At 38.6% G+C, this 27,444-nt stretch overlaps 2 protein-coding genes across 9 annotated transcripts in view; one reads left to right on the forward strand and one right to left on the reverse strand.

Annotated features, from left to right (window-relative positions):
- The window catches only part of foxp2 (forkhead box P2), a 95,193-nt gene extending 85,118 nt beyond the window's left edge, over nt 1–10,075 (reverse strand). For 6 of the 7 annotated variants that reach the window (XM_053508767.1, XM_053508762.1, XM_053508764.1 and 3 more), the window contains exons 1-3: nt 9,710–10,075; nt 2,022–2,085; nt 1,600–1,664 (exon numbers count right to left, since the gene is read on the reverse strand). The gene's annotated coding sequence lies outside the window, so the exon portion shown is untranslated. Of the gene's footprint in view, nt 1–1,599; nt 1,665–2,021; nt 2,086–9,709 lie in introns of those variants that run through there. The other variant, XM_053508766.1, reaches the window with a different exon arrangement.
- Nucleotides 10,076–16,020: 5,945 nt separating this feature from the next.
- On the forward strand, nt 16,021–23,467 carry ppp1r3aa (protein phosphatase 1, regulatory subunit 3Aa). Of its 2 annotated transcripts, XM_053508886.1 has the most exons (4): nt 16,021–16,798; nt 16,955–17,007; nt 17,096–17,196; nt 21,214–23,467. In XM_053508886.1, the coding sequence occupies exons 1-4, from the start codon at nt 16,086–16,088 to the stop codon at nt 22,924–22,926; spliced, it is 2,580 nt and encodes an 859-aa protein (XP_053364861.1). In that variant the 5' UTR covers nt 16,021–16,085; the 3' UTR covers nt 22,927–23,467. The 2 variants fall into 2 exon arrangements, with proteins under 2 accessions (XP_053364861.1, XP_053364862.1); XM_053508887.1 differs by lacking the exons at nt 17,096–17,196; nt 21,214–23,467 and having other exon boundaries at nt 16,021–16,671; nt 16,955–16,985.
- Nucleotides 23,468–27,444: the final 3,977 nt, after the last annotated feature.

Raw genomic sequence — 27,444 nt, forward strand, 5'->3', positions numbered from 1 at the left:
ATCCCTAGAGCACTTCGGGTTCTGGGGTTAATAGGGGATAAAGATTAGCTTCATTCGTGTCCCATCAACATACCATCCAATCCCAAATCAGCCGCACAATGACACCTGCCAATAGGGACAGAGCCCGGCTCCTTTGATATCCCTCATCTTCTTTGCTCCAAGTGGTCAGAGCAAAGCTCCGTGGAGGTTACACTCCTCCACGCTGGGAAAAGGAAAGAGCTCTCAAAGAGTCATTTGGGAAGGAGATGACAGGCACTCTACCAGAACATGAAATCAGTTTTCAAAGGCAAGCGTGAGCAAAGCAGTCCATTGGAACAGCCTTCTTCAAACTTGAGCGAGATACGTTTAATTGAGGCAGATTTCACAAAGTGTGTGCTTACCCAGTGTAAAGTCAGGGGGCAATTATACTTTTGTTCTTGCCCTGATGAGAGTACCTCAGTTCCAAAAGAGCTTATCTTTAAAGATTTAACTGGATACTTAGCAGCTTGAAAAATCAATATTCAAATTTCTTGAAGTTGTGAACGGAAAAACTAGGTCCCTCTAAGACGTGCGGGGTGATGACTCACGGGATTTGATTTCCAGCCGAGCCATTCAACCTCATAGCAAACTTTAATCATATCTGTAGCTTGCAAAATGCAGAGCTGTGGAGCATGATAGCCACACCGGTATGTTTTTCTTCCGTTACAAAGACCACAGGATTACCACAAGACTGCCTTAATCATGCTGGCCAAAAACTGGCCACTATAATCTGTTAGAACTTTCAAACAGGCAATAAAATCATGGCTCCAATATTCAATACCGATTATGGATGCAGAGGTAAACTTTAAACTCCTGGTGGTTTCACCACATGACCAGTTTAAGGAATAACTACACCACAGAAACCTGCTGTTTTTCGCGATTGCTCTTAAAGCCAATATCCCATAACTATAAGTCATGTTAAGAATGTTATCAACACAATACAGCTGTAAAATATAATATACATTTTTTTTACAAGTAGTATGTCTGTTTAATTATTTTCTCCAGAAAGAAAATTTAATAATCACAAGAACAGAACTTACTTTAAAATTTCTATGCATATTTTTCAACTTAAAAAGTACGCAATATCTTCCTTTGCTGTGTCCAATGACTGACCTCCCACATAGAATCTCATCATGTTCAGGATGGGTCAATGCTTTCCCTCATTTTCATTGTCTGGCAATGTGTATATTGCTGTAGGAAGCTATATGTCTAATGACGAACCCACGGCTGTCTATTAATGAGCAAGTGAGGAAATTCCTTACACTTCATCTGCACTGACTTGGTGACAAATTGCTGCTGTTACTGGGGTCTGCGAGAGAGGACCAGAGGACGTGCTACGGCTGCTCCCAGACACAATGTACAATTGAATGAGCTCATTTTGCCATTAACATTAAACACTTGCAGAGCTAGTGGTGTTTTGAGAGTTTTTAAGAATTTAGACGAGACAAATGGAATGCATGCAGACATTGTTTTGTTCAACTGCACATCGTCAGAGATACTCTCTGGCTTAAAAAAGATGGAAACTTCCAGACTAGATGATGGGCCATGCAAATAATCACAATAAAAAGCATGTTTACTCACCACGTCTGCCTTGGCTTCAGAGTACTCAGCTTGTGCAATGTGCAACTGCCATACCAGATCCTGTCCTGAAACAGAAAAACACAAGAGGAAATTCATATACAAACATGTAAACGGTTTACTTGCTCCAAAGAACAGTTTCCACATTGTTAATTATTTCTTTAGTACACACTCATTAGGTTATATTTATGTGGCTGTTTGTTTTTGCTTTTTGGAAAAGGCTACATTTAATTCCCACAGTTGAATGGATTAAAATAAAGACAGGCATAAAAACAAGACACCAGATGTGATAACTTGTACCATTTAGTGATATTTACAGTATTTTGCATCAGTCCTGTGTGTGCACCGGTGACCTCCTTTTAATTGCTTAGGCTTAAATGTTAGAGTCACTGAGAGAAGAAAAAGTCAGAGTTCTGCAAACTTACCCTAAGGGAAAAATGTATAACTGATGTCCGTCTTTGGAGGGGCAGGTCCGGGTACACAGAGAAACTGTCAAAAGAAATGGTAAATATAACGTACAATATAAATATAGTCAGAGAATGCTACAGTACTGTATGTACTCCTTGTATTTTTTTTAAAGTAGCAGTTTCTTGAAAGAAAGAAGTAAGGCTCTCATTGTAAGTCCAGTCCCTGACCGAATGTTTTTAACTTGTTAAGCTACACAGTGACCTTTGAATCATTCACGCATAAAAAATATCTAACTTAAGGAATAAACCAGTGAGAAACAGGTGCAGATGATGACAGATAATCAGACTGGTGATTAGTATACTGGTGATGCTGTATGCTGAGTGGTTGGAACAGATGAAGGGGGAAATAAAGTTGCTGCTGAGGTTGTTACATAAACTGTGAGCACTATAAGCACTTGCAGCCTGTTATAGTACTTTTAGTATTATAGTACCTTTTAATCAGAACTGAATTTAAGATGAAGAAATGAGAGGTGGCTCAAGACATATATTAAACTTGTTTGCTAAAACTTTCTGCTAAACATTTTATTATAAAAAGTTATATTTATAAAACTTTTTTTTTTTTACCTGGATTCCACTAATGTAAAAGAATATGCTTTGCCCTTTAAAGAGCGATACAATACCCCTAAAGTCAAGTAATGCACCAGACCAGCTGTGCACAAAATGCTGTCAGGTTTAAGGACACTGACAGATCAGTACAAATAAGGTGTCATGTTATAACATATGCCTGTCATTTGTTAACACATTTGCACACAGACTTGTAACATAGAACCCATAAACATGGATGTTTTCTTAACCAAGTGGCCCAGATATCCATGCCATTTTGTTTTTCAGAATTCCATCGACCCTGTAGGCAACCAGCGACTGCTAGATCCTGTGGAATGTGCTTTCGGCAACTGTACAAAGACACAGGAGAGCACTGCTGCAAACAAAAACTGCCAAGTGCCATTACAGTGACTGGCTGAGTTCAGAGACCTCTGCTGAGAAACACTATTAAGGATTATTGAAAGAATAGATTTGCGTCCATCTATACTTGTGGTTCAGCTGTATATTTTGAGAGACACAAATATATATAAATATTAAGTATTTTTTGTAAATACATTTTGACTCACATGCCACATAATAGGAAAACGTTGTTATTGTCAATGGTCCATTCATTTTAAATAGGGTCTGACTTTAATACCACAACACCTCTAAACTGTGAAGGCTCACAGTTTAAATCACATAAAAATGCTATAGAAATGCTATTAATATGTGTTACCTCAGCATCATGCGTTTACACAGCGACTCTAAATACTATTAAATTATATATACACACTCCATCAGCCATTCGTAGGTGCTAATAATGCCAATGTCTGATATTTACTTGAAGCGCTGCACTAAGTCGAGATAAACTATTTCAAATCATGCACAGGAATACCTCCACAGCCCCATACCGTGCTCTGAATATGAAAAGAAGACATTATGCTAACAAGTCAGATTACTGTACACAATAATTTTTATCTTTAAAGTAAATACCATTCCTGTGTTGGGGGAAAGTCATTGCAATATTTTTGACAGAGGCCAAATGCCCCTTATCTGTGTTAGTCAAGCAATTCAAGGCCTCCGAACAAAGATGGGTCTTCAAACTCCTTCTATTCATCACTGGACGTGTAATTACCCCCGGTTCGCAGTCTAGACGTTACCGCTTTCAGAGTATTTAAGACCCCTTTTGCAACACGCATGCCGCTTGCGCCTGGCCCCGCGTTAAATCTGCACCAGATAAATTAGCAAAGAATGCAATAAAAAAAGAGCACAATGAAAAGAACTTTATCCTTCCCGCTGCTAAATGAGATTTCTTTGAAATGCAGATCAGTGGCGCTAGATTAGTGAATTTTAGCTGCTGTCAACATCATAACAAAATACAAATGCGATTGTTCGCCTGGTTCTTATCTCCTTGCTTCCATCTGCTGCCTCGTTATTTACTCTCCTTGATTTACTATGCAGATCTAAATAAGACGCATCAAAAGGAGGGCTTACAGCACAATAGCTTCTTAAGCTTCTACATCAAGGTATTTGAGAGCACCGTCACATGAAAAGCCGGCCCATCAAAGGCCCATCCCTAATGAACTTCCATATCAGAGAGGGGTGTGTGGTGCTCCAAAGCAGCAAAGAGAGAAAGAGAGAGAGACGCTAAATCAGAGAAGGCAAATGGAGGCAGGAGACTTCCATGGCCCAGGGAGATTAACACCCTGCAGAGGCCCTTACTGAAACCCCAGACAGGCCTGGCCAAGCCAAGCATCAGCATGGTCTCCTGTCTAGCACACCTCTCTATTGCACATTATCCATGAAATAAAAACCCTTGTGTTGGACAGCGTGTGCTTGAGAGTTTACGGAATCAGGCCTAAAGGCAGGAGTGCTGCATGTAAGTAATAAAACGCAAACCAGTGCCCCGGACAGACACATACAGCTTGACACAACTCTACAATGAGCAATCACAAGGAGAATGCACTATTTCCCTGCATGTACATTGCGCGGGCCACAAGAGTTCAGGAGAAGCTTGATTCTCATGGCGGTGCCACAATGATGACGGTAATCTTCAAAGCTCAGCCGTAATATTTGGGGAATAACCTCTAATTTCACGCCATATTTGTTGCATCCTGCGTACACAGACAGGATTACAACTCAAATCCCACAACTCACACAGGCAGAGGAAAGGGGTGGGGGTGGGAATACATGAGTGTTTGAAGATATCTCTGATGCTGTGAGCTCTAGTTCGAGGTAAGAGAATCAGTTTCGTTGGGTCAATTAGGCCCGGAGGCAGAGCAGATGCAGCGCTGGCACATGTGCCTTGGAGCAGGGCCATGAAAGCCCACCAGACGATAAGAGGCCAATAGTGAGAGTGGAAGCAGGGGGCACAGGGTATGATGTGCGCAATGTGTGGCAGGCACTCATGTACCAGCTTCTGGGCCTGTTCCAGCTCCCTAATTCCCCAGTCCTCAGATAAAAAGAGCAGGGAAACTGTGGTACCTTCTCCTATGGCATGTTCACCGAGACGTTGCACAAAAAAAATAAAATAAATACTTTTCAGATTAGAATGAAAAAAAGACAACATGCTATTAAAATTAAGCTGCATCCAGTTGGTCAGGCCACTGTTACACAAGCCTTTTTTATCCTTTCTGTGTCTCTTTGCCTTCCTCCCTCTGTCTCTCCTTTCTCCTCTCTTTCTACACGATGCCAAGTGGGCTCAGTGCCAGTCACATTTGCAATCCTAAGGGACTGTTGCCTTTTTCCTTGTTTAATGAAATGACAAAACAACAGATTTACATATGCAGAAACAGGTGCTATAACAGGTTTGACTCCTCTTGACCTAAACCATGTCGAGGAGGGGAAAAACAGAAAAAAAAAAAAAAGTTTATTAGCAACATCTGCCTAGAGGATATTTAGGCTCTGATGGGCATTCAAGTCTTCACCATCTGCCCTGCTGGTTGCCAGGAGTGACAATCTAAATTAAAACCCGCTCATCAAATATCGTAAAAATAAATCATTGTATTGCTGGGGCCATATGCTGTGAGTGGACCTATCAAAGACAAAAGCCTCTCAGGTACATGCTCAGAGTATAATTAACCTTGCACTGAGTGTGTGTGCCTCCGAAGCTGGCACACAAGCCGACTGAAGACATCCCAGTGCAGAAAACAACGGCTCCTGTGTTATCTACACACGCATTCCTGTATAGCCCTGTGTGGATACTCAGGAGTGTATGTCAAGAAGAGAGGATGTCATTTCTAGAGGTTTTGAGAATTAATACAGACTCTGAAGCAGTTGCTGTAGGCATCTTGAGGAGCGTATTTTTTAGCAGCTTAATGTCAGAGGAGTAGGCAACAATTACAAAATTCTCTGTTGTATCAAACACTTGTCACTTTGATACATATTTTTTCAGTATGGAGGAGTCAAGGAGTCAGAGAGAAACATTTGTCGTGCCCTTCTAAAAGACAAAGGCAGCACGGACATGCTTGTTTTCAGTCCTGTTTTTTTATTTAGAGAGATGCAGGAGGAACAAACCTGAGACGGCCGTGACCCTGCCACAGTGTTGCAACTTGTTCTTGGGCAATGCCAGCAGAAGGCAGCACCATATGCCCCCAGCCCCGAGCATGACGCTCTTTCTGCAGTCTAATACGCCTGTCATGAGATGTTACCATCACAACCTCTGCACTTTTAACATTTTCAAATAAACAGATTGCCCCAATTCTATTTAGAAAAACTGTTCTCACTTAGCCTCATTGTTCTGTTATAAATTATACAACATGTATTAATATTTATAACCAACACAATGGTGTTTACTTACTGATTAGCCTAAATGTAGAATGATATGTTCCTTTTCATTTTTTGGACATTTTCAAGATAACCAAATGTTTTAGATGATGCATTTAACCGTGGCAGCAAACCATGCACTGTCAATCAGCACAACAAAAACAGACAACGCATCAGTTCTTCCACGGGCGCTCTCTCTTTTTTTCTCTTCAAAAGCCGCTCGCTGGTTACTATCCACTCAAGCCACATATAAGCGTGGACTAAACATTGTTGACCTTGCCGACTGACAGAAATGACACACCGCCTCTGAATCTTTTGTTCAGGCAGAATTCTAAGACCAAGACATTCTCCCTTACACCATCTTGTTGTCACCTTTGAGACAAACAAAAACAAGCAGTACAAGTCACGGCTGGTTTGCTTTTAACTCACAGCCAATTTGATGCAAATTAGACATGAAGAACTAAAAAAACAAAAACAAAATAAGATCACTGTACAAGTTTCTAATCAGTGGTAACATGTTCCTGTCACATGGTGACTATAGTGCAGCTTTAAAAGTTATGTAAGCTTGATAATTACACATTGATTTAAAAAATAAATCTTTAAATGCAATATATATTTAAGATACTAAAGATTACTACATTAGTGAAAATGAGGAATACAGTTTAGTGTATCATGTGCCTCAATACTGAAAAAAAGAAAAATATATATATTTAAGGTTAAAGCAGTGCTTTAAGAATGTAATTATAAAGGGTGTTTCTCGATTATCTAAATCACCACGTCCAAACAGCAGTTAGACTGTGGAAAGATTTGGGTCATCTGTCCAAACCGCAGTTACTAAGGAGCACGGAGATGGAATTGTTCCTCGACTCTGCCTTTATTCAAACAACACATTGGACATTAAAAGCCTAGACTGCAATCCACATTTAATCCACATCCGCTGACCCCACCCAAGGAAGCGTTTTTTTTCCTGGCCAGAAGTCAGGGTACTTTTCTGATCGGGCTTAATAGGATGGTGACCCAGAGTGTGACTAAAAAAAAAAAAACCTCAGCTCTCACGCTCTTAGTTAGTGAAGCGCTCAAAAACGCCATTACGATGATGTGGATAATTATGGCCCACGAGGGCCTCTTAACATGTACCTTAGTCTTTTATCTAAAGAAGTCAATCTCTCCTGGGCTGACAGGTAGCAGCAGCACACGATCCTGGTAAACAAATACTTTCACACGGCACAGAAGTGCCATTAAAGGCCAGAACTGTCAACACAAATTCCATTTTTACTGGAGGAGGAAGGGAGAAAGGAAAGGAAAAAAACTTGATCACCTCTGGTTGCCTTAACTTGCACGGAGGTTGTCATGGAAACATTTCTGTGAAGTTAATGTAGACGGAAACAGGAGGCTTTCAAGCATAATTTTTTGACCCTGTTTAGGAGATAGCAGGCAGTGCAAAGTTTTCCAAAACAGTGCAACACCTTGAGATCAAGCAAGCAAGGAAACTTTAGACTTCCACTGACAAATCAAGAGCAATGTCTCTCAATGCATTGTGATGGATGAAACTAGAAACAGTTCAGTCAAACAATTTACTGAATTAAAAAAAAAAAATTGCTTCGCTGACTTTTTCAAGCTGAACAAATAAATCACGGCCATGTGTTTTGTTATTCAAGTTTTAAACAGCACAGATATGGATCCATACATTAACCTAGCACCAGTCAAGTCAGGCCTTAATTTTGACAAATGATTTTAACTTAACACAGTGCATGCACATTAATGCACGGAGCACAGGCATTTTCCTATCAGCTCAACACACGAGCCGGGTGTGATGGATGGTGTAATCTGGGGATGTATGCAAAATGCCAGAGCAGACCGCGAGTTTGGATGCCGGTCACGGGTCAGCCCCCATCAAGCCGTCACTCCAGCACAGGCAGGGCACTGGGACAGAGCTAATTAAAATCACCTGGAGAAAGCTGTGTGAGGCTAACGAAGGGACGGGCTTCAGATTACACTGTGGGCTTGTAGGCGGTGAGGTGCGCTGTGCCAAATTTTACTACTGCCATTACGGACGCTTTGAAGCGGCCATGTGTTGAGTGATGAAATAGCGCGAGACACACCTGCACCTCACCTGCACAGCTGCCAGAGTCTGCGCAAAAAGATCTCAGCCCCAAGTAACACAGAGGTGAAAGCCTGAAAACAAATCACAGGTCACCGCCAGAGCTGTGCTACTATACACTTTGTTTGCAATAAAAAAAAAAGCAAGAAAGAAAGCAAGCAAGAAAGAAATGATACACCCTGTTGCTTTTGGTGCAGATATGCTTTACACACTGCGATATCACCATAAAATTAGCCTGTGTGTGAGAGTAGTGCAGCGTGTTGTATTACCTGCATCATTAACACCAGGCTTTAACTTACTATCACTATACATAGTGTGGATTTTTTTTTTACCAGAACCTCGGGACGGGAAAGAACAAACACGGTAAGACATTAATAATAATAATAATAATAATAATAAAAATAATAATAATAAAATCTAAATGAATGTGAAATTTAGTATGGTTGCAACATAAAGGAGAAAATGAAATTATATTTTCTTTTGCCTATTTAAAAGAAAGTCCAACAAGAATTCCTGCAGTAATGAAACTGAGGTAAATACTGCCTAAAAAAAAGTATTAGCCTCAGTAAACATTATTATAATGTAAACAAATATGAATAAAGAAAAAACATATCATAAAGTTAGGCATAAAACAGGATTATTAAAAATTATTATTATGATTATTATTAGTAGTAGTGTAAAAAAAAAAGAAAGTTTGACCTTTATATTTGTTGTAATGAACTAGTTACAATACACTTCTGGTTTTATTTTAATTCTTTTTAGGAAATTGAGTATTCAAGTTACTGTAACACATTCTCATCAAACAGGCATCAAAACAAGACGTTTTGTATAAATGATAACTGTGCCGTTCAAATAATAATAATAATAATAATATTATTATTATTAATAATAATAATTTTAAAATAATAATAAAAAAATATTTAGTAACGTTAAACTAACGTTATAGAGTGATTTATAGAGGGAAAACCCCGTGAGAAAGTGAAAGTGATTTAGTGGTAAAACTGGCGGCAGGTCAGAGACTGAGTGAACCTGAGCAGCTCGTCCCCTGTCCTGGTCTTCAGGCTCCTTAGCAACACAAGCTCCCGAGCAACCAGCCGCGCGTGTGTCCCAAACAACAACAACAAACACCTTGAAACAACACATAAACACCTTCAACAACAACGTCTCGCCTTTCTAAAGCGTATAAACTGTTTCCTTGAAGTGATACAAAGTGAAACTTAGAGCGATAAACAGCTCGGAGAGAGAAAAAAAAACTTACCAAACACACGCGTGTTTCCTCCGCGGGGAGAGAAGAAGCACAAAAAAAAATCAGGCTGGGAGTTTTTTTTTTTTTTATCGGAAAGCAGGTTAAAAATAAAATAAATAAAATTTAAAAATAAAAAAAATCAACCCCTGACCAACAAGGCGCAGAGTAAACACAAGCCGCGGGTATTCCTCCGCTGTCGGAGATGCACGCGCTGCCTCGCGCTCCTGTCTCTCCGCTCAGTGTGCTGCTGTTATTACTGGCCCTAACAGCCCCCAAACAGCCGCGCGCTCACTGCCGCTACAGCGCTCTCACACACACCATGCGATACGATACGATACGATGCGATGCGATGCGAAGCTGCGCCTTGTTTTTTTTTGCGTTACGATTCAACACACCAGGCTTGTATATTCCGCCAGGTCTATTTGGGGGGACTAGCTTATTAGAACGCGGCCCCCGGGGGAGGCACACACACATACACACACACACACATATACACGCACACATGGACGCGCGCGCAGAGTTACATATTATTATTTTTGAGTGTTGCGACCCCGTGACGTCACGTCCACCTTATGTGTAAATAAAACAAGAAGGAAAGTCGTTAGAAAGTTGCGCTCGTGGTGCGGATCGTCAATTTAGTTCCTCCAGCTGAGATCTGAAATCATTCTCAATGCGAGGAAAACTGAGGTACTGTTAATGATGATAAGATTTCTGCTCAAAAGGAGCAATGAGAGAGAGAAAAAAACACCAATCACTATATTATGCTATAAAATTAATGACATTTTCCTGTTTAAATGTTTATTTTTTCGTAATATAATAATAATAATTATAATAATAATTCTGATATTTTGTTATCTGTAGAGACAGTTTTACACCTGAACTTGATCTTATCATCAAACATTGAGTACTCATACAACATTTAGTAGGTGATTGTCATTGTTTCACCCTGGTTAAAACGACATTTAAAACAATGAAAAACACAACCTGTCATTATTAACACTGCATGACATCTTTAATTGCAGTTTCCTGCGTCGCCAAACCCTTTATGATTTTTCGGTTCTATTAATTCATTGCCGTGTGCATTCAAATATTTAGCACTTTATGCTTAAATAAAAACCCAAAGTTTTTCCAATAATCCCGACAAACCATGCTAGTTTACTAATCGCAGGTTAAATCACCGATGCTGAGATGTTGACCGACATGATATAAATTATTCAGGAAGCTATTCTGAATAATAAGCCACCAAAACAAATTTCTTCACATATTCATTTTAATGAGAAATCTGATGACACACAGTGTCACTCTCCACACATCCTCGGTCACCTGTGTATCGGCTTGATTTCTTACTGTTGTCCAACCTAAATGTGTTTGGTGTGTTCTTTGTAATAGATTGACATTATAATATATAATATATAATATTATGACATAGTATTAATACTTATCATTCTCATATTCATATGATTTTATATTGACCTAAGTAAAACAAACATTTTTAGAAAAAATGTCTAAAATGACAATAAATTAGACATAATCTGTGACTCCACGCTAATGTTATGTGAAAGAAAACATCGTGTCTGTAGCATTTTATCGGTTTATAGATTTATTAGTCCTGCATACGAGGATTTATACTTTAAATATTAATCTATAAGACATAATAAAATAAATATTGTTTTAGATAGACCACACAATGGGTTATAGTGAATCTCTCGCTCTCTGTGGGTATATATATATATATATATATATATATATACACACACACACACACACACACACACACGTGAAAAGCATAAATGCATGCTTCTATTGAGAATCTATTTCTATTTCTGCATAGCACGTTACTTACAATAGATTAATCATCATTACAAAATAAAAGCTAAAAGTATTTAAGATACATTACAAGTAAATGCAAGTTATATTCAGATTTCCGTTGATAACAGTTCAGAAATGTACAGAGGTCTGGCTGCATTACAAGAAAAGGACTGATTGCCTGAGACGCAAAGTGTTGAAATTTGCTGACACCTAGCGGCCGAAGTGTAGAACTGCACTGAATAGCGCCGAGAGGAAAAGTTACAGACATATAAGTAATCACACAGCGCCGCCTTGTGGGAAAGATGAAACGGCACCCCTTACGCGTTTTCTCGATCCCTGGGTCCTTGTTTTTTTTTTAATCGTGTGTTACCGTGGTGGAAATAAAAAGCCAATATTTCCAAATATATTTATTATTGAGGTTCAATAGTTCTTATAAAGGTTTGAATTATCATTTGAGTTGCATGGGTTTAAACCAAATCTCAATTACCTTGAAACATGAAGCTGTCCTATATAAATGCTAGACGTTAGCTAGAATAAAGCTCCAAGGCTCGAACACATTTTGTATTGTAATGTTTATGAAATAAAATCTAAGGTGAATTTATTTCACAGCTGAAGAAGTACAAGTCTCTGGAATATTTATTATAATCGTTTATGTTTAGATAAATAATCCAACTTACTGAATACTTATTTAAATGACTATTGTCCAACATGTATGTACTTCTATTCATTTTGTGCTATATTTGGCATTTTTATGAGTCAGTACTTTAAAGTTATGGCTATGCATGAAGTGTAGATTTGCACATCCTTTCATGTTGTTATTGGCGTTGGTTGTTAAGTTTTGGTTAAAATTTGTCTAACCTTTATTTAATGTAACACTAAGATAGCTTTTTATGTTACAATACACAATGATAGAAACTCATGTGACACTGTATAGATTGGTAAATACAGTGAGTTTGACCTTGATGTGATTCATAAAACACATTGGAGAAATATTTATTTAATGATTTCTTTTTCTTGTTTTACTTTTGGATTTATGATTTCATGTACCAAGACATGATCTCACAAATTGACCGCTTATAGTCAATTTAGTTAAGTTCAGGCCTCCTGAAGTTACACAGTAACCTTGTCTGACAAAGGAAAGATTTGGTACAAATGTCTTACCTCACACCTATTTGAAATTAAATTAATCTTTGTCTCATTTTTCACTCAAACATTAACTCTGACAAAGGAAGAAAACTCTGTTTTAAAAGATCCTTTTAGGATGCTATGAAATGGTGCTTTTGGTTGGTAGACAGGGGTGCGCAGGGGCACCAGTCCCAGTCCAGTCTGCAGCTACACGGACCCATACGCAATAAACTGTAGGGTTCTGACACCTTTCTATCTAAACCAGCATTCATTTTTCCAGCAATTTAAGTTATAATACTCCGGTTCCATGAACCACTTTTTGTTGTCGTGACTACTTCAGATCAGGAACATCTGCAATATTCTGGAATATAAAAGCTACAGGGTTGCCTAAACATCACAATTTGACAACATGTCAAAATTGCTCAAATCCTTACGCTTGTCCATTTCTTTCTGTTTCTAACACATCAACTTCAGGGCCAAAATGTTCACTTGCCGTCTAACACATCCAATCCAAGTCCTATTGTAACAAGACAGTCAATGTTATTGTCAGCGGTCATCATGTTAGGCCTGTTTGGTGTATGTTTAACCTTGAATAGTTTTGTTAAAATAAGTTGTATCTATTCTTGTACCCTCCTCAGTGTTCTTATGTACAGTATCTAGGTTTGCTTTTCCTAGGTTGGAACTTTTTTTTTTCTTCTAATGATAGAAATTGTTATGAATGTCCTGTCTCTCTGTGCTTTGACACTTGCCATGGACAATGCTTATAATTCCTAATCTATACAGTTTAATCACTTGCTCCAGTCTCATACAGCCAGCTTCAGACAGTAATTCAGATTCCCATAGCTTTATTTCTTAGTGTTGAATTAACAAAGCACATTATTAGCACAGTGTTTGTTATTACAATAGTATTTCACTTGCCACTATATTTTCTCACAGTGTACTGGTTACCCAGTTTTTAATTAGGCCTATGTGAATATTTAATCTGTTGATTTACGAACAATAGCTAAATAGTGGGGAAATATGGACAAGCTTGACATTAGGTGCTGAAAAGGAGGTGCTGAAAGATATTTTTTGTTACTACTGTTATACCAGGTGTTAAAACAGACAGAAAGTGTGAGCGAACTTGAGCTTGAAGCAAGTTGGTTCCAATAACGCTAATCAGTAGTGTGACAAAAACTAACACCTGCAACACAGAAATATCTCTCAGCACGGAAGGGTCATGGACAGTAATATGTCATCCATTGATCAGAAAGCTATGTAGATACATACAAAGCTATGTAGAGCTATAGGCTTTATTTCTGGTTTCTGGTTTGTAAATAAAGCAACAGCCATTAATACCAGCATTTTACTGGAAATAATCTTTTACCAGTAATGATAGAAGTTGCAAGATATATATTTGAAAGTGCAGTTACTAATCTTAATAAAGAATCTGGTAAAAGCTGGTAAAGCTTCATTATAGCAGAAAAAAGATACAAAATGTGTGCCTTTATAATTTATAATAAAATTTAATTATGTAAAAAAGAACGAAACGCATTCACGAAAAGAGATGTCTACCTCAAATCACATGCTAATTTGACTTATTTAGAATAATGAATTCCTCTTTCATGAAGGAACTGATACATGTGGGTAAATACTAGCTAAGGCTAGCTAACAACTGTTTAAAAAGCTTAATAGCAAGATAACGCTTATGGCGCAAAATGTTATGTGCTGCGTATTGGAGATGTAATAATGTTTATAAGAGCCCGAGCGCAAGGCTTCTGAGGGGGTCAGTGAAATAGGAGGCTGTGAGAGTGCTTATGACATGCACGGGAAGACCTTTCCTTTTGGAGATAGCAGGGGATTATTAATTAGAAACTAAGAGGGAAACAAAAGAAAACTGATAACACAAAATAAACAGAGCTCAGCCGTCTACGCGGGAATGAACAGGGCTCTGGAAGATCTTCTCAGGGCCGTTATGGCCTTACCGAGGATTTATAAGAGAGTTTTTCGCCTCTTTTTTAAAATTATACTTTTATACTTACCCTGAGAGCACATGCTTAAAGGATAGCAGGATGCTCTCTTTCGCCGGCGTCTTAAGGAGATAGAGGCTGGGTCCTTATTTCTGGACTTTCTGCGTGCTAGTCCCTAATACCTTACCGGTGGTACCTAAATGAGCGCACAATGTGCAGAGGTATCAGGACCCTTAAATAGACACGACGCCAGGTGTATAAATGGCCGCGCCTCTTCTGCTAACCGCGGGGTAGCAGGCTGCTGATCTGCTTATCCTGAACACCGTTCACCCCCCGTGAGACTTGTGTCGTTACAGTTAAGTGTTAATAAACATGTTCTCACAATCAAACCGATATGACAAATACAAGTACATATGTTAGAAATTTGGATAAATTCTTGTTGAAAATAGGTTTTTAGCTTTAAAGAAAATGTAGTAAGGTAGTGTTCAAAACTTAGTAGCGTGTAAAGAATTTAGCCAAGAGGTTATTGCAATCATCTTGTACTATGTGACCAGCAATAATGTTATAATTCTGTTGTAACATCACAAAATAAAAGTATAAGGGGCCTCCGAGTGGCGCAGTGGTAAAGTGCTCGCCCTATCATCTGGGGATTGCTGGATCGATCCCCGGGTGACGCTGTTACCTCCCACAGCTGGAGGTCTAGAGAGAGCTGACTTTGTGCTTCCACATTAATCACAGCTCTACAGCCAATCAGGGGCGTCTGTGAGCTCGCGCACGTGGAAGGAGCGGCTAGCGCTTTCCTCGGAGTGTGTTACTCCGCCCCTAACGGTGTGTGAGCAAGCAGTTCGAAAAGATGCGACCGGCTAGCATCACGCGGTTCAGAGGAAACACGTGATAGTCTCCGGCCCTCCCGGCTAAATAGTAGTAGTAGCCTTAATGTGGGAGCCCCCTAGTGATTGGGAGGAATTGGCCACGACTAAATTAGGGAGAAAATCGGGGAAAAAATTTATCCAAAAAAAAAAACTAAGAATAAAAGAATAAAAGTATAATACAATATCAATAGATAACATAAGCAGTAAATTATGACATTCTGGAGTAATGTTCACACACTCAAGAATTAAGCTGATTTTTTATTTTTATTTTATTTATAGATACAATACATAAACTAAAATCTGACTGAACAATCAAAACAGCACATTATTATTTATATGCATTATACATTTATTCCACTGTCTTAACATATATTATCTTATCATAAATCTTGCTACTTCACAGTATTATCACCTGGGTCACGAGAGCACCTGCTGTATCAGGTTGTTGTCTGTAGAGGGTAGACTAGCATTCACAGACTATTTTTAAGCCTGGCTGAAAGCACGGCATAGTATTTGGCTGCAACCTGAGTGGGTCTGAGCAGTTACAGTGTGTAAGGTATCAGTGAACTGGAACGTTCCTGCCTCTCAGTCATACACTGGGCAGGAATATCAGCGGAACAGCCTGGATCTGCCATGGCCTCCTGCTACGCTGAACCTTCAACACTCACTACCTGGATAGGAGATGAAGATGAGGTAGAAAAAGAGTCAAGTGATGAGTCTGAGGAGTCAGACTCTGAGCAATCCTTTGTTCCTGTGGTACGAAGGAAGGTTTCTTTTGCAGATGCCTTTGGCTTGGACTTGGTTTCTGTTAAAGAGTTTGACAACAGAATTGAGAATGCTGAAAGGAGAGAGGGAGAGTACTACCTTTCCTGCATCTTCAGCGTCCCAAGTTCAGATGAGGAACTGGAACTTCGGCTTCAGCAGGACAAGCTGGAGCTGGAGAGCATTGAGCTCCTGCCTGGCTCCAGCACCATCCGTGGCACTATCCGTGTGCTTAATCTTTCTTACCACAAGGTTGTTTACGTACGCACTACCATGGATGGCTGGCAGAACTACTTTGATCAGGTAGCTGAGTATGTTCCTGGATCCAGCAATGGAGTGACTGACCGTTTCTCCTTCCAACTCAACCTGATGCCTCCCTTTCCACCTGATGGGGCTCGGATAGAGTTCTGCCTCCGCTATGAGTCCTCCGCGGGAATATTCTGGGCAAACAATGGAGGTATGAACTATGTACTGTTCTGCCATCAAAGAGCAGGGAGAGCACTGAAAGAGAAGCAGGGAGGGAAAGAAAGAGAGGCTGAAGAAAACAATCAAAAGGGGAAAAAGAGCTGCTTAAAAGCTATCAAGTAAGATCATTTGCTTTTGCGGTTACTATTATTATAAGTGTTTAATTAAACAAAGGTCTGTCAAAAGTATATTAGAAAAAAAAAATTTACATGCAGTACTGCTATTTTTTTTTTCTTGTTACAATGCATGATTTCTTCTTCTCCATATGTTTACAGAAAGGGAACTTGTGCTGTGTTGAAGTCCATGGACATGAGCATTGAACTCTCAGGTGGGAACCATTAAAACACTTGGGGGGTAAACCCAATTTTAAATTTAAGTCTGACAGAGGCATTTTTTTTTTTTTATTTTTTTTTTAGAACAAGAGTCTTGCAGGTCAATAGAGAATAAGAAAGGGACCACTCAGCACAATGAACAATGTCGATCAGAAGATACACTAGAGGAGAGCTGCAAATCTTTGGTAAGGTCAAACAGTACTTCTCAACTTACATAAACATTACATGAGACACAATCTAGCAGGTAGATATAGCAGCAGGGGGCATTTAAAGATTGCATACATTTTAAAGGCATTTTACCGAGTTAGATTTCTATCTATCTTCTTTCTTTCCATCTATCAATTAAATGTAAGCTTGAAATCCAGGTTATGAAATTTTAATTTAATTAAAAGGTTTTCTATTTACAGTTTGCATTTATTATGAATTTTTTTTTTATTGGTATTTTTACATTTTAAAATGAACATGTAAGTGTTATTTTAGGATTTCTTTTCTAGTTTATTAATAGAATTTATAAATAATTAAATAAGCACACTGCATGGTTAGCAAATAAAGATACATGTTTTAAAATCATAAGCCTGAAGTAGCTCAGAAGTTCAAGTTTTGAGCTAGAGATTAAAAGAGCCAGAGTTGAGCTCTAAAGCATGGCCTTTAATCCTTCAATCCCCTCAACTCTAAGTTGCTTTGGGTAAAGGCATCAGTTAAATGAATACATAAAAATTCAATTTGTTAATGCAAATTATAGTTTAAAAGCATGCTTATAAAACTTGCATGTGTCTGATATTAAATATGCTTTATATGCTGGTTTACATATTAATATTAAATATAGGCAAAGCTAGATTGAACATGAGACAAAATATAATACGTATATAGTCATGAAAATGTAAAAATAAGAGAAAAAATGCACAAGATTTTGCCATATTGCATTTGTATCTCAAGCACAGTTTGAGATGTGGAAATCTTTTGGCTTCAGATTTAAAAGAGCAGTAACATGATGCACGGGAACATGTAGTGAGTGACCTTAAGCCCTAAAAACACAGCATGTAAATCTAGTAATATTGCTATCAGGGTGAACCATGTTCCCAGAAACACAGAAAGATCTGGATTAATACTGAGTGGATGAATCAGTATAATGAGTTTAAGAGTTTTAATTTTTATATGCCAAAACATTGACATTTACTATGCCTAAAGTAGACAAGATTATTGTAAGCACTGAATTTCTGATTTATTATTCTGCTTTGGGAATAGATTGAGGTTTCACTTAGTTGATTATCCAAATATGTATAGTACAGTAGCTTGCTGAATAGCTATGTGTACTAAATATTGGCCACAATTATAGCATATTCTTGCTAACAATTTAGACATCAGTAAGGCCTTGTTCACACGGGCGTTAAAATCGAGCGTTTTTTTTTTGCGTTCGTAGTGTCCGGTAAGCGCGGATCAAGCGCAGAGTGTTTTCTACACATAGGAGTCAATGAGAGTGTTCACACGGGCTTTGGTGACGTGCGTTTGTCCGGCTGCGCGTTTATACGGCATTAAAAAAACGTTGCATGCAGCTTTTTCTTGGCGTTCAAAACCCAACGAACGCAAGGAAACCGCTTCTAGTTCGTTTTCTGCGCGTTCATTTTACGCTTCGGAGGACCGGATATATCCCATGAGCCTACATGCTTTACATAGGGAAATGCGGAAAAGGGCAAAATAAAATAAAATAATTGTTAAAAAAACTTACACAGAAATTTTCGCATATTTTTTAAACCACAAAAAAACCTTCCTTTAATCCGACGTTGTGCAGTCAGAGAGTGAACCCTGGAGCGGCGGGCTTTCATATCCAGTTCCCGACACACTGCCCCCACAGGTTAACACACAAACTACAATTTGGGCTGCAGGGGGACGTTAGACAGAGACAAACGAACGCCGGTGTAGAAGTCAATCAAGCGCCACTACAAAACGCAACGTAAACGTCTAGGACGTTCAGAGCACGTTCGTTTATCCAAAAACTTAACGCCCGTGTGAACAAGGCCTAAGAATAGCTTAAAACTATTCAGCAATCTTGTGCCTAGTCTTTCCTGTGACATTATTTTCAAAAACAAGATTGTCGTGTGTTAAAATTTATTTTAAAGATACCTGCAAATCAATAGAAAAATACAAGAACTGTATGATAAAACAACTTGTATGTTGTGGTATTATAAGCAATGTCCATCATCTACCAACTGGCAATTATCCTTAACAAGATTCTTAAGAAGAACCTTCTCATTCCTTTCATCTATTTATTAAAGGACCTATAAATGTTATGTGATTCTACAGTTATGGACTCCATAGCAAATGGAATTGTAACACTCAACAATCAGTGAGATAATGTTTCTTTATGACTTTTTACAAATTTCCAATCTTTCTATTCTAACATAAGTATCGCTATAATTGACTAATGTGGTATTGTGACAAATAACTTTCCAGCTTACCTTAAAAGTAAGAAGAAGTTTAATTTTCTGTCAGGTTTTGCGCATTCATCCTTTGTTAATTCTTCTATATGTGTGGTTAATGTTTGGCTAAAGGAGCTACAGTCAGGTCAATAGATTTTGGAGCAACGTTTTTTGGCGTTTGGCCTCTGTACACCAAAACATTGATTTTAAAATGAAACACTCAAGACATAAGCAAAGTCAAGACTTTTAGCTTTGTTTCAAGGGGCTTGACAAAAGTGTGGCATTAACCATTCCAGAATGACATCAATTTTCAAACACATACATGCGTTCATATTTTTAGGGGCTCATAAATAATATAACAAACTAAAAAGTCTCGAGATCTCAAACTCATGGACATGACCAAATGTTTTGCGGCTCAGTGGTAGGTTTCTCGTCCGGGTTCAATTCCCACCCAATGCCCAAACCCCAACCACTGGATGAAGTGCCGGTTGCATTTCCATCAGAGAGGGCATCCGGCATAAAACCTGTGCCAAGTTGTGTGTGTAGACTAACAACAACAACATCTATCAGTAACATGTAGTGGTGTCCTATCAATTCTACGGTTTTTTGATGAATCTGAGCAGAGACTGCAGCCCTATACTCTTCAGAATACATCCTTGTCTCTGGAGTGTAGACTTTAAAAATGTTTTTTGACTTTGACAATCCTGAGTGTTCTTGACTTGGCTAGGTGTTGTGAAAGAGTTCTTTTCTCCAGACTCTGTGGTCTTCCAGGCTGTTGCTGAGTTAGCCAGTTAATTCTTTTTATAAGAATTTTTCAATGTGTTGGCCATTCCTTGATGGGTTAATATTATTATTTTATTTTATTTATTTTTAGCCTTATGATGGCCACTTTTACACAAACATACTGTATCTTTGGACCTCATGTTGACAGCGAACAGCTACCAAACGCAAGTGTAAAACTCAGAAAAACTTCCAGGCCTTTTATCTGCTTAATTAGTCATGAAGGAACAAGAGAACAGACCACACCTGGCCATGCAACTGCTTGTCAGCCATTTTTTCCATTATTTATGAGCCTGCTCAAAATAATCTTTCGGTGACTTTCTGACACAGTCTTGTCAAACCCCTTAATTTAAAGCTGAATGTCTTGACTTTGCTCACAGCTTGAGTGTTTCATTTTAAATCTGATGTAGTGGTGTACAGAGGCCAAATGCCACTGGCCTCTAGAGACAAAACGCATGCAAAAGTCAAATCACAAACATTGGAAATATGCCGCAAAAACAAAATCATATACAAATGTCAAAGCACATGATTAAATTAATTGCTGCTAATATTCACTACCCAACTTTATTATACTAAATAACTTTTGAATAACTTCAAAACAGTTAATTCATTTTTATTTTTCTCTTTTTGCTTGTGCTTTGCCTTTTGTATATGTTTTTGGATTTGCAGTGTTTTTCTTTTGCATGTGATTTGACATTTTTGTGTTTTGCAGCATTTTTGTTTTTTGCATGTGCTATGATTTTTGTATCTGTTTTTGGATTTGCAGTGTGTTTTCATCATGTTTGTGCTTTGTCTTTTGTACGAATGTTTGTATTTGCAGCACGTTTCTGTAATGTTTATGCTTTCATTTTGTATGCGCTTTGTCCTTAGGGGCCACCGTAATTTAGTAACATACGTTCATTTTCTCATCTAAGTAAAACACCTAATCTACTGTAGCACTTGACCTCTCCTACATGACTGAAGGTCAATTGAAATAATTACTTTGTGACTGTATTTGGTCAACAGGCTGAAAGGCGGAACAGACGACGAGCAGCTCAGTTGGCCTACTTGCAAGACTATTTCTCTCATAGGAAGACAAACATCCAACTAGGACAACCTTCACATCAAGAAAAATCAATAAAAGCTGTAAATGTGGAACTGCCCATGCCACAGAATGATATTCCAGTGATGACAGGTACATCTAGTTCACCTCAAGTATGCAGCAGGAAAGAACACAATGGCCATATGTTATCTATCCTACCTGACCATCAGATTCCTTTTCTCCCCTTGGACTGCGATAGAAACATCTCATCTCCATCTCTTTCTCATTTAAACACTTCTGAGATCATCAGTGGAGCAAAGCGAGATGTTCTTGAGAAAGAACCAACGGACTTGACAAATGATGCCTGGAAAGCTTTCCCTAATGGCACAGATAGTTTAGACAACCACAGCAATGCTTTGGACCAAAATAGCTTGCTTTGCATTGTAGGATTCAGTGGTTCTCAAACACCAAACACAAAGTTTGTTGCTTCCGATACAGAGGACAAGATATTATCATTGTGGAACGCCCAGGAGTCTGCAATGAGTAGTGGGAATGGGTCACATCAGTGCTTTAATACAGTGGAAACTCAAGAGCCTGATTCTGTTAAACAAGCTCATGAGGATAGGCACACATTTAGTGAAAGACCTTATAGTGAAAATGAGCCTGTGCCATTAACCAAACCAGGGGGGATAGCCCATGCTGACGATGCCGAGTCCAAACCTGGAGATCTAGTATTGAAGGTGAAAGAGGACATACACACAATAGTTGAAGACACATTGACATTTCCCAGAATCAGGCACAAACCTTTTACAGACAGCAGGGAGTTTTTAGACAGACAGCATATAGATGAAATCAGAAAACCAAAGATAAAGAAAGAGCATATGAGGAAAGAAAATGAGAATGCATCTCAAACCAAAAGAATTTCTTGGAGTGAGTGTTTCGAGAAGGATTTATTGCTGCTAGAAAGCAGATTACAGGAGGGTGATGAGGAACTATCCGATCTAAAAGTATTGGACATAGAAAAAAGTGTGGTGTGTGATGAAGGTAAACCTCATAAACAGACTGAATGTTTTGTTAGGGGAAAAGAGTGGTGTGAGGTAGGAAAAAAGTTATTCTCTGACTCCAGTGAGAGGCAAGGAGAAGAAATTTCTTCGGTAGAAAATAAAGTTGATAGAGAATATGAAAATGGTTTTATGACTGAGGGTGAGGGTATATGTGAAAGGCAGAGTGAGGGTGATGACTATATAAACAAGGAACTACACAAACTTCAAAGTTCCCCTGAAGCCTGTCTATGTACACCCAGTGTATGTATAACCAGCCACACCAGTATTCTGTCAGTATTTCAGGAAAACCCTTTTCCTGCCCATCACAAAAGTATTGAGGATGAGGAGACTCTTATGGATAGTGTACCCCAGGACCTCCACGATCCAGTGGGGACTCAGTTTGCGAGTGCAATTACCAGGACGGCTTCTTACTCAGTGGGCAAAATCTCTAGCTGGCTGCTGGTGTTCTGGGCCAAAATGTCTAATCTAAGCTACATCACTGCGGCCTTCGTGTGCGCCATCCTGTTCGTGATCTTTGTAACTGCATATTTGCACGACCTCCCAGTTTGCCAGGTCATTTACCTGTTGTCTGCATGCTGGTGGTGTAGACAGGGCTTGACAAAGCACGTGACCACTGCCGACAGTGTGGACTGACGCCAGTAAGGGAAATGTTTCACTTTAAGGGCCCAACATCACATGTACCAGAGCTGCATTTCTTTCCTCTTAGGATGCTGCTTTTCTAAATGAAATAATTTGACGCTCATTTCCGAAGGGCAGCTTCTTCCATTTTGTGAAGATGTTGTTAAACATCACATACTGTATCAATGCTCTAATATTTGAGACTTGAAGATAAAACCAAGTCAATGTAGCATCTCTGTTTGTTCTGATCATACGCATTTTTTCAGGCTAACCTACATTGGAAATATTTAACATTGAGTTCGATTTCAATGACGTTTATTTGCATCAAAAAATGTAGTGCTGATATTCAGTGTGTGAATTCAGTAGATCTAGTAAAAGTTAACAACTATACGTTTTTAACCGTAAACTAGCACTGATGACCTGTACAATCAAAAGCCATTAATATGTAATATTTGACTTAAGGTAGCACGTTGGGCCAGAAAATAGCAGAGCATAATCTAGAGGATATTTCTCTGGGCCAATTAGTGAACTGACAACTGACCACTGTTTGTTTTAAAAAGCCAACAAATAAATCATAGTTTAAAGATGATTAGTGTTTGTGTAGTAAATTGTGTTTATTAAAACCTTATAATTAGCTGCTGAATGCTCAAGGATTAAAAGTTAAAGGTTGGAAAATATGTTATTTAACAAGGCCTTTCTAAATTTAAATAAAACCATACTGTAATGTCAATACCCGTTTCATATTAACAAATAATTTAATACCCATAATTTTCTCTTAATATAGGTATGATTTGTTCATACCTTCCTAAGCAAGGGGCAGCGGTGGCTCGGTGGTTCGATCACTGGTTCCGACACTGCTGGGTCGCCACTGTTGGACCCTTTAGTAAGGTCCTTCAACCCCAAGCTCTGATACAATCAGGTGTTGAGCAGGCAACGCGGCCCTGTAAATAACTGCCAGAGAAACAGCAGATGTATATCCGTCGCCTGGTGGGCGACACGTGGACAAAACTTTCCATCCCTCCTCTCTAAGCAAGCTTGTACTGTATATGTATCTAAATCTACATGCAACCATGCACTGGAATGCATTTAGGCTCTGTTATACACCACACATACAGAGTAAAAGGTCTGAATGTTCTTCCCCTGATGCCTGCTACTTGTTTATACACAAATGTCATGGACATGACATTTCCTGCAACATCCACCATGTGACTCAAAACTAGGGCCAACCCTGGAAGCAGAGAGTCAGATAGAGAGAGACCTGATCTCAGTCATGTACGGTAGTCAGAAATTTAATCCTCACATGTAACCCGAGACTGGGCCGCACATGACAGGCAGTGCTGTGGAGTGTATCTGCTTGTTATCCTCAAACAATGGACTACATGCTTGTTATATTTATATGTACATGCATTAGAATACCAATATGCATCACATGATCTACTTGCATGTTTGTGCATTGCTCACACAGCATGTTTTGTGTTACAAAGGGTGAAGTTCATGTGTGTGTGGTGTGTGTGTGAGAGAGAGAGAGAGACAGAGAGAGAGAGAGAGAGAGAGAGAAAATAGAGCTTCTTGTTGACTGACACCGCAGTCACCTGATCCATTCCTGTATGCCTCTGACCTTTTGGAGGGCTGGCAGGCTGGAGCACAAACTGAAGTCTCTCATCAAGAAGCACTTTCAGAAATCCTGGCTTGCAATGGGTTCAAAGACTCCTTAAGGGTCACATCCAAGTCTGTGCACCCAATGACGGAAAACTTTAGAAATAGAAGGTGAAATAAAAATAAAGCAATAACCATGAAGTGATAGATAATATTGATTAAGCCAACATTTTATTGATTGGGCAAGAATTACCAGCCTCAATCAATCCATTGTAAACATACGTAGCTAACAATAAATCTTTAAGTGTCAAATCAATACTACAATATCAATATTGTTGTGCTGAGAAGTAAAACGACAGAAATGATAATAGATAACAAAATCTGAGTCAAAGATAAATTTCAGTCATTAATAATAATAATAATAATAATAATAAAAAGGGTCCAGTTTTTAAGTGCATTATAAAGTCAATCTTATCCTGGAGAGAAAATGTGTTCAATGTGTCCTTGTTCTAGTATTTAACTGTGATCTATGTTGTAGAATACACCTGGGAAACTCAGTCCTGACCAGGAACACTATTCATGATCGATAAAAATGTGTCAAAGAGAGGACCTTAGAGAGTTTTCCACAAAATCCACACTGGTGGATCTTTTAGTGTTAAAAATACATGAAAACCTCATGTTCTGTAAAGTCTTATGGACACTAGAATGTGCACTAGGATGAAAAGTCAATAATATTCGGGTTTCAAAGTCTCTTACACATATTACGCAGGATATAAACTCCTTTCTACTGTACAGGGCAATTTAGATCCCATGAAAATGTGGCATGAGTTTCATTCTCCCCCTGTATCAGCACATATGCAGGTGCATACCAATCCTTCTCCACCACATTTGTTGACCTTCATAAGCTTTTAAATATCAGAGGCAAGTATGCATTATGTTTATCTATCGGCTGCTCATGTTAGGGGCCACCACATCAAGTCTGCATATTTTATTTGGCGCAAGTTTTAGGCCAGATGTCCTCCCTGGAAGACACTCCCAATTTTATCCAGGTTTGGACCACACTGAGACTTGTGCACAACTGTGGCCAGGCTTCCCCTCTCAGGCAATTAAAACCTAGCAAGTGTGCAAGCATGAATAAGAGACGATAATCAATATTAAAGCAGTTCTTTGTACTATAAAATATTTCGCTGTCAGTCTCTAAAGGGATATATTTATGGCATTTGTTCGATGGTATTAAGAAGACAGACTCAAGTGTCCAGCATTTCAAAGCTCTAATGAGTATGCTGAAATGTGATAGCAATCCTTAGCCTAATCATACTGGCATATACCCCAGATATTCTTTAGCAAAAAGAGAGAGGGGTCTGATTATAGAGCTGTATCATAGCCATCATGTGAGAGATATTTTGGAGGTGAGAATGGTTAGAAAGACTTAGCCATGCCACACTTAGTGACTAAAATCATCAATATTTACAGATGTAAGACAAGAGGTGTTTAGAGCGCTCAGGTCTTAATCATGCCAAGGATAAAGGCTGTCAGTCATGACCTCAGAGAAAACACATGTTCCTGCTATTCAGCTTTGGGAAGGGTTATGAGGCCATCTCGAGACATTTTGACATTTACTATTCTCCACTGGGAAGGATCCTTTACAAATGGAGAGACTCCAAGACAGTTGCCAAACTTCCCCGGGAGAGTCTCAGAAGATTCAGTCCAAGGCCAAACTAATTAATGTGCAGAGACATTATTAAAAACTTAAGAACTACATAATGTAACCTAAAGGGCTTTGTAAGCACATCTTTATGTTTATGTCTTTCATGGAAGAGTGGCTAGGAAAAAGCTCTTTCTCTGCAAAAATAAAGTGGAGCATAACTTTGGAGGTTTGCAAAAAAAAAGCACACAAGTTCCGAATTTTTTTTTTTTGGACCAATGAGAAAAATGTTAAAATGGAAAAGTCCAGACCTGGTGCACAGTTTCTCCAAAATTATGTGACAGACTGATAAGCGTATACAGAAGGATTTTATAAGCGTAAACTTCTAGTTATTGTGTCTAAAAATTATTCTATATAATTTACTGAATTAGGAGGCATATTGTTTCCTACCTGGTTTCTAAGTATTTGGTTACAATGTTACATAGTGAAATCAGTTTTTTTTTTGTTTTGTTTTTTTGTTTCCACCTGAGGTTTTTGATTAGTTTTTAGAAGTTGGTAAGAACAACTTCTGCACAACTGTTATGGCCTTCATAATGAAAAAAAAAATAGTGTACTTTTGTCACCATGACTATATACTCTTACGCGTCAGCAGGTCACTAGGCACATACAAGCAGAACAAGCTTCAGCGTGCTAGTGTAACCCTAGTCAGAATAAACTCTGGACAATTCGGGTCATTTAGATTCAATTGTTTTCTGCTTGGAATACCACGTAATATACTTCATAATCTATGCATTTATTGTTTATGTATATAGAAATGTTATACTGTACATTACAAAAGACGAAAATATTTAACCATTTACTAACTCTAAAAAGTAAAAAATAAAATAAAATAAAATGGGTCAGACTTCACCAGCTGGCAAAAAACATTCTGCCACCAGATGGGAGTATAACTGTAGTTTTTATCTCAGTTCTAAGGGTACCAAAAAGGGGTCTTTTGAGGCATATGACTGTAGAATGACCTTGTTTAAATAGATGTTGCTGGTGCCTAGTTTCTTTTGCTTTTTTTGTGCAATAAATAGTAATATAATTAATGTAGTAATAAATATACAATTTAATACAACATACATTTATGCATAAAGCTGTTTTTATATAAACACATGAGGGCACTGTATTTCACTTCGAGCTTCCTCCAGATTGCGCGCGCACACACACACACCTAGAATGTAGGTGTGTGTCTCTTGTGCATGTTCACACACAGAAACTAGGTCATAATTTGGACATCCCAGGAGGCT

Source organism: Clarias gariepinus, chromosome 12 (assembly GCF_024256425.1).
Source record: "Clarias gariepinus isolate MV-2021 ecotype Netherlands chromosome 12, CGAR_prim_01v2, whole genome shotgun sequence".
Taxonomy (NCBI): Eukaryota; Metazoa; Chordata; class Actinopteri; order Siluriformes; family Clariidae; genus Clarias; species Clarias gariepinus.